General features: G+C 44.4%; 2 protein-coding genes across 6 annotated transcripts in view; one reads left to right on the forward strand and one right to left on the reverse strand.

Moving 5' to 3' along the window:
- Window positions 1-224: 224 nt before the first annotated feature.
- Window positions 225-2,555, forward strand: PSMB4 (proteasome (prosome, macropain) subunit, beta type, 4). Its single transcript, XM_006861416.1, has 7 exons — window positions 225-381; window positions 639-845; window positions 1,038-1,184; window positions 1,425-1,506; window positions 1,854-1,970; window positions 2,165-2,253; window positions 2,449-2,555. The coding sequence occupies exons 1-7, from the start codon at window positions 242-244 to the stop codon at window positions 2,459-2,461; spliced, it is 795 nt and encodes a 264-aa protein (XP_006861478.1). The 5' UTR covers window positions 225-241; the 3' UTR covers window positions 2,462-2,555.
- A 738-nt stretch (window positions 2,556-3,293) lies between these two features.
- Window positions 3,294-7,322, reverse strand: part of POGZ (pogo transposable element with ZNF domain) — a 78,698-nt gene continuing 74,669 nt past the window's right edge. For 3 of the 5 annotated variants that reach the window (XM_006861417.1, XM_006861419.1, XM_006861421.1), the window contains 2 exons: window positions 7,145-7,169; window positions 5,340-7,011 (listed from right to left, as the gene is read on the reverse strand). In XM_006861417.1, coding sequence (XP_006861479.1) covers window positions 5,340-7,011; window positions 7,145-7,169 — 1,697 coding nt within the window. Of the gene's footprint in view, window positions 7,012-7,144; window positions 7,170-7,322 lie in introns of all 5 variants that reach the window. The other 2 variants (XM_006861420.1, XM_006861418.1) reach the window with 2 other exon arrangements.

Here is a 7,322-nt window from a genome sequence, read left to right on the forward strand (position 1 = left end):
GGGAGAAAGATGAGGCTTTCTGCTCCCGTTAAGATTTACAGCCTCGGAAACTCTGTACAGGGTCGCTAACCTACTCCACGGCACATAACAAGTAGGAGCCGTCATGGTTTCGTCGGCAATGACCTCACCAACATGGCGGCTAGAGGTAACCTGCAGGAAGAAGAAAGGTGTGGCATTGGCGAACCACTTCCGCTTCCGTCGGCGCCGTTGGTTTCATTTTTTTTCTGCAACCGTGACTAAGATGGAAGCGTTCTTAGAGTCGCGGTCCGGACTTTGGGCCAGTGGCCCGGTCCCGGGGCAGTTTTACCGCATTCCGTCTACTCCCGGTTCCTTCGTGGGTCCGGCGTCCGCGCCCTACGGGATGCCGATTACGCGGACCCAGTAAGTTCACGGCGCCTTAGCTCGCGATGGGGGAGGGACCGTGGGGCCTGGTGCCTTCGGCCGGTTTTGAAGGAGCTCGAAGGGAGGACTGGGTGGCGCGCTAACGGGAGGGGAGTCCCCAGCACAGAGTTCCGGAGGCTACAGAATAATTGGAGGGAGCCCCAGAAAATTAGAAGCAGGTCTCCGAGCGCGGTATTTAACGGGCGCGCAGGCTGCACCTCCGTGCTGCCCCTCACCAAACCATACTCATTCTCCAGGAACCCTATGGTGACTGGCACCTCGGTCCTTGGTGTTAAGTTCGAGGGCGGAGTGGTGATTGCTGCTGATATGCTGGGCTCCTATGGCTCCTTGGCTCGTTTCCGCAACATCTCTCGCATTATGCAAGTTAACAACAGCACCATGCTGGGTGCCTCGGGGGACTATGCAGATTTCCAGTATTTGAAGCAAGTTCTCGGCCAGATGGTGTAAGTCATTTTCCAATTTGAGATAGGAATAACCTAAGAAGGCTTCCGGGAGGAGAGGGTGTAAGAAGATAATGTGCCTATTTATAGTGTTTAACATTAGAAGGTATAATACATGGAGAAGATTGTGGAAATTTATTTGGGGGGGGGTGACATCGAGATTTCTCCTTTTTCTTACAATCAGTTTCTTTTAAGGATTGATGAAGAGCTGTTGGGAGATGGACACAGCTATAGTCCAAGAGCTATTCATTCATGGCTGACCAGAGCCATGTATAGCCGCCGCTCCAAGATGAACCCGCTTTGGAACACCATGGTCATTGGAGGCTATGCTGATGGAGAGAGGTTTATATGAATACACATAATTTACTTTAACTCCCCAACTAGCACCTATGTTGTCTTTTCCCTTTATTGTTAAGTCGTGGTTCCTGCACAACAGCTGGTAGTTTCGAACTGCTGACCTTGAGGTTTGCAGCCCGATTCTAACTACTATGCTACCAGAGCCCATTTTTAACCTAGACCTTTAGTCCATCCTTTAAGTACTTTAAGATGAAATGAGTTTTATAACCCATTATGTCTTGTTAGTTTCCTCGGTTATGTGGACATGCTTGGTGTAGCCTATGAAGCTCCATCGCTGGCCACTGGTTATGGTGCATACTTGGCTCAGGTAAGTTCATCTGAAAGGTAGGGGTGAGGGGAGACAGAAGGCAATGTGGGTTTGTGGGTGGTAGTTAATCCCCTGGAATCTTGACACGAAGAACAAGCTAGCATCTCTGTTACTGAGCAGATGGTTTTCTATGTAATTCTGATAGTCTAATGATAAAAGACTACATAGTAGACTTGTGAAGAGAAGACGCCCCAGAACTCCTTCAAGTGGGTCAGAACACAAGTAACAGTTATTCTTGTAAGGCAGTAGGTGGACTGTAACTTTTTACTCATTTACTATGGGTTTGAGACAACCTTGCTGTTTTTCAGCCCTAATAGATCCTGTGTTTTTCCTCCCTATCTCCGTAGCCTCTGTTGCGAGACATTCTGGAGAAGCAGCCAGTGCTGAGCCAGACTGAAGCTCGAGAGCTAGTGGAACGCTGCATGCGAGTGCTATACTATCGAGATGCCCGTTCTTACAATCGGGTGAGTAGGGATGTGAGGAGTAAAGACGCTGGCTCTGGATATTTGCAGTTCCACTCTGGGTCTCTATAGTGTAGAAGAAAATTGCCTCACCTGTCTTCTACATTTAGACACTTTACTTGACCTTTCACCAGGTCCCAAGCACTTCACTTATGTGGGGACAGCATTTCTCATTGAGTTGCTCTGCTTGCTTTCAGTTTCAAATTGCCATAGTAACAGAAAAAGGTGTTGAAATAGAGGGACCACTGTCTGCTGAGACCAACTGGGATATTGCCCACATGATCAGGTAACTGAAATGAAAATTGTTAGAAAAAATAGGTGACAGAAGTACTGAATGACACCTTAGCTTGTCCTAAGCTCGGTTTTTTTTTTAAGGTTTCAACCAGAAAATCTCTCTGGGTGACAAGGGTTTGGGTTGCAAGGTAGAGGGAATTGACTCCTCTCTATGGCTTGACAGCTGTATTATGCTTTTCCTTTTCAGTGGCTTTGAGTAAATACAGATGCATTATCCAGGACTGAAGCTGTACCCTTCTTTTATCTTTGAACTTGTTTGGTTCACAGGTATTTTTCTTTTGTAAAATAAATTAAGTCCTTTGAAATGCTTGCTGAGTGATTTCATTGTGTCTCTGACTGGTCACACCAAGAGTGAAATCAAGAATTCTATGTCATCTCTCTGGTCCAAGAACCCTTAGGCTCTTTCTCATAGCAAATACCAGTATAGAAGACCCTCTATAGCTTCATTTGGGCCTGCAAGCAACATTGTGTACAGACCAGCCAGGCTAATTTTTGAGTGATAATTGGTTTTTGGTTTTTTAAACATTTTTCCCTACTGCACTAGACTTAAAGGAATTATTTTCTAGTTGATGGCTGCAAATACGATTTTAACTAAAACAGCATTTCCAACATACAAATGCTCTGTATAAGGTTACCCCCAAGCTGGAAGTGGCAGCCTCAGTTCTTCACACATCTACCCACCTTCATACAGAAAATACATTTTAAACACTTAAATGTTTGTTAGAAAACTTGTAAGTATTCAATGTTCATTGAAAAGTTATTGGTATGGTATATAGGGCTGAGTCAATTCAGTTTCCTCACCAAAATGGTACCAAACTTAAAATTTACAAATGAAGACCCTATAGGTTTTTCTGATACGTCTCTCCAAACTTGAGAAACTGGTATATAGAGCAAACCCACAATGTTATAGAAATTCAGTGAGGTGGAAGAGGGAGAAATGGAAACATTCCTGTTTATCCATTACAACTAGAACATGAAGCAAAAGAAAAGTTTTCAGTTTGAAGCTACACATTTAGTCTCAACACAGAAAGTAGTCAATAAATACTTGGTTTATTGATTAAACTGAATTATATATATATATAAAAAAAAAAAAACAAAAAAAAATTTCCTTCTACTACTAAGCCATGCAGGCAGAGTCCACAAAGATAACTTCCTGGCCAAAGCCCAGCTGATCCAGTTGGTATTATAGTCTTTAAAAAACTACCCATCAAGAAAGTCAAATAGTGTGCAGAGGCCAGGAACCCAGCTCTGCTAAGGCTGTGGCTGCCGTGGAGACTACCAGTGATTAGGTCCTTGTAGATGGAGTTAACCAATCAATAGTTCTTGAACTTTCTCAAAAGCAAAGGGTTGACTTCAAAGTCCATATTCTGGCAAAATGACAATTGGGCAAAAAGCTGGGGAAGAAGGGCCCAGACTGATCTTCATTTCAGTTTCCAGATGTCATGGATTCACAAAGCTGACCAAGTTGTGACCAAGCTGTTTCTGTGAAAAATCACGCCAGTTCACTATATTATAGTGTCCTGGGCATTCTTTTTTTAAAAAAGGGAGGAGAAACAGGTAGCAACAATGTCACACCTGTACCAATAGGCCCATCACATCTTGAAGCATCTCCCAGTCTCATTAAGCAGGGTCACCTAGAAAAAACAATGTTTATAAATCCATCTCCCCTCATTTTATTAAATGTTCCACTTCTGTACATTTTAAGATGAACCATTTACAAGCCTGTGCAGGTTGCCCCTCCTTGGCTCACAGAATGAAAATGTTGCTGAAAGCCTCAGGATGGACACAAGAGTGGTATAGCCATGAGAAAGGTGGACTTGATTTCTTGCTCCTTTTTTTCCCCTGTATATTACAGTATGTTTCAGTTTATAGCCATTAAGTACATACCATTTAAAAAATTCCCTCACATGCAAATTGTAGAAAAAACTTTTTCTTTCATTGAAGCTGGCAGTGAAAAATAAAGATTCATGTCTTTATGCACACCTTGGTGTGTTTCTTCATGTCAAGATTCTCCTCTAAGCTTAAGAGAAAAACAGGAAAGCCACAGGGTAAAGCAGGACTTCAACAAGTAGTCTGTCATTTTAAAGTTCAACACTTAATCTTTTGCACATCAGCTCCTGGGTGTAGGACATCTGATCTCCTGAACAGGCATGCTGTCCACTGTAAAGGGTAACGTTCAAAAAAAGTAGATTGCCCTTGGGAGCTTGCAGGATGCAGACTCTTAAGTTGGGAATGGCTTCTACCCCTAACAGTCCAAGCACCTCATTACTTCTTTCTTGCTAATAACACGCTCAGATCCTTTCCAGAGTGATGGTGTGAAAATGAGGGAAGGGGTCAAGGATTGTGATGTGTTGGAGGGAGAAGGGTGGTGAGAAAAGACAAATCTATTTGTCATTCTGAAGGATTAAAGGTGGTTTCATGCATTTTTAAAGCCACAATTTTAGAGTTGTAGAAATCAACATCTCTGGAGAGGGAAGGAAAGAAAAGGAGAAGGAAGAGAGTTCAGTGGGATTTTTTTTTCCATTTTCATTTTTATATAAAAGTGTTAAGACCACAATGAAAAAAGTTTTTTATCCATATATATATAATAAACCAGTTTATGAGCTACATTATTTGTCTTTCCCATCTTCAGAAATGTTCTCACGTTGACAATGGTTAGATAGCATCATGCCCAGACATTGACCACACAGTAAAACAAAAAATTCGGAAGTACTATGATACAATTGAGGTAAGAGGGGAAACTCAAAACTTTTAACATTCACCCACGAAGGATTTTTTTTTTCCTTTTTCTTGATTTTGTCAGAAAAATACCAAACAGTGATTTTCTTTTTTAAAAAAAGTCACAAAAACCTGTTATAGTAGACATGAGCCAGCTCCTCAGCTCAGATGTAATAACTATTAGTTTGTCTAATAATCCACAAATTCACAGGGAAGTTTAAGTCAACATTGGGGGAAGTGGTGGCATAAAAATTTAAAATAGAAATCAAATACCCCACCGGGTATACCCCCTTTTCCCTAAATCCCTCCCCCTCACGCTTTCCTACCCTAGCTCCATACCCCCACCTCATGGCCCAGCACTCAAATCTCCATCAGATCTAGGTCAGCTTCTTCAAAGCCATAGAAAGATTCGGTTTCACTTTCACCCTCAAAAAGCTGGTGAAGGCTTTCAGGCTCAATTGTCTCTTCAGGAGATGATCTAGGCCGGGGAGTGGAAGCTGAGGGCTCCTCAGATTGTTCCCCACTCAGCTTCAGTTGTTCCTCTAGAGAGGCAATTAGCTCCTCCTGTATGTCAGCATTTCTGGTAGGTGAGTTCATGTTACCATCAGGGCCAGGCAGAACGCTAGCTACAAGGAAGGATCGCTGAACTAACTCTGGACAGTCCCCAATGATGCCCAGCACCTCGCCCAGCCAGACCAACACCAGCTGCAGCAGGACATCAGAATCACATGCAGTATCTGCCATCTCCCTAGCCTGCTCTTTCCACTTTTTATGCAGGAAGTTCTTGACAGTTCGTTTGATACATACATCTAACGGCTGGATTTTGGAGCTACAGCCTGCTGGGACCACTGCAGGCAAAGTGCTAGAGGCACTAAGCATACCCAGTACTTCTTCTGACAAGTGAGTGCGATGACAGTCCATCACGAGCATGCCTTTGCTGCGCTGGCAAGCTGTGTGCTTCTGCCATACTCTGGTTGACCACAGCTCCATGATCTCATCATCACTGTAGCCACTCTCCTTTGCCTCTAACAATATAGAGTCCGGCACATTAGCAGGTGCATCTATTTGCCCCCGGTAGAAAACCAGGGTGGGGAGGACGGTGCCATCTGCCAGAATGGCCAGCACCACATCACACCAGGGCTCCCCCGTGCCCACTGTCTGCAGGGCATTCTCCTTTCGATCATCACTGCTCAGCACCTCTGTATCCAGGAACAAGGAGAGCTCATCAATAGCCACAATCATAGACAAGGGTAAGTCCTGGTTGTGAATCTGCCGTTGCACAAATTCAATAAAGAGTCCTGCATTCTCTGCCACATCCTTGGGTAGGGTGTGGGCCACAGCTCGCCGTGCGTGGGGAGTCAGGTGGTGCCGGAGCATGAAGCGCACAGCCCATTCATAGGAGATCTTAAAACCCCCCTCCAAAGAACGTCCTATTTTGGTGGCCTTCTGGAACAAGGTCTCCTCATTTACAGGTAGCTGTTGCTCACGCTGAGTCAGCACCCACTCAGCCAGTTTCTCTTCTGCCTCTAAGCTCAGATATTTGCCTTCTAGATTCTCCCCCTGGGAGGCTTGGAAGCGCCGAAGCCAACGCCGAATACGTCGCTGGGGGTTTCGGAAGTGCTCAGCTGCCTGTTCTGTGTTGCAACATAGGGCAAACAGTACTACTCGAAGCTTCTTCACAGACAGCTGTTCCTTCTTGCCAACTCCACTGCTACTACCCCCACCAGACGTTGGCTCAGGTTCCTGAGTGACTGGACTCCCCTCATCCTGGTCATCAACATTCAGACATTCAGCCTCCTCCAAAGCCAATGGTGGAAGAGCTACAGGCAGGGGCTGGCTGGGGGTGGGGGGTGGGGTTGCAGTTGAAGCTGGTGATGGGAGTGCCGGGGCCATGGGAGTTGGGAGCTCTTCAGGCTCAGCTGGGGTGCTCCCCGAAGATTTCACAGTGGCAGCTTTGTTGGGAGGTAAGGAAGGAGGCAGGTACATATTCTTCAAGTTCCGGTCATGTACTCGGTCACGAGTCTGGCTATGCCTAAAAGTGAGTAAGAGATCAAAGAAAAAAGGAAACAGCTCAATTAAACTAAGAAAATAAAAATACTAGTGAAACAATAAAGACCAAATACATTGCAAAATACAAATGAACCCATGAGGAGAGTTTTTGTTACCTTGAGTGAGATATCCAAGTGAGTCCTATGGAAAAACAAAACAAAAGTTAGTGAAGAAGCAACAGTGTGTCCTATGATTTCAACCCAAATTGCAAACCTACCACACAAAAATACACCACTCACATTTACCAGTCTTTTGTTTATATGTAAATCATATAATTATCTACCAAATTATTGT

This window comes from Chrysochloris asiatica, unplaced genomic scaffold, assembly GCF_000296735.1.
Source record: "Chrysochloris asiatica unplaced genomic scaffold, ChrAsi1.0 scaffold00042, whole genome shotgun sequence".
Taxonomy (NCBI): Eukaryota; Metazoa; Chordata; class Mammalia; order Afrosoricida; family Chrysochloridae; genus Chrysochloris; species Chrysochloris asiatica.

What these genes read in the sequence shown, in the direction of transcription:
- PSMB4 (XM_006861416.1), top strand. Translation starts at nt 242, where the DNA reads ATGGAAGCGTTCTTAGAGTCGCGGTCCGGACTTTGGGCCAGTGGCCCG. An exon ending in GGCTATGCTGATGGAGAGAG is followed by an intron (nt 1,185 to 1,424) that starts GTTTATATGAAT and finishes ATGTCTTGTTAG; the next exon opens with TTTCCTCGGTTATGTGGACA. An exon ending in ATGGTGCATACTTGGCTCAG is followed by an intron (nt 1,507 to 1,853) that starts GTAAGTTCATCT and finishes CTATCTCCGTAG; the next exon opens with CCTCTGTTGCGAGACATTCT.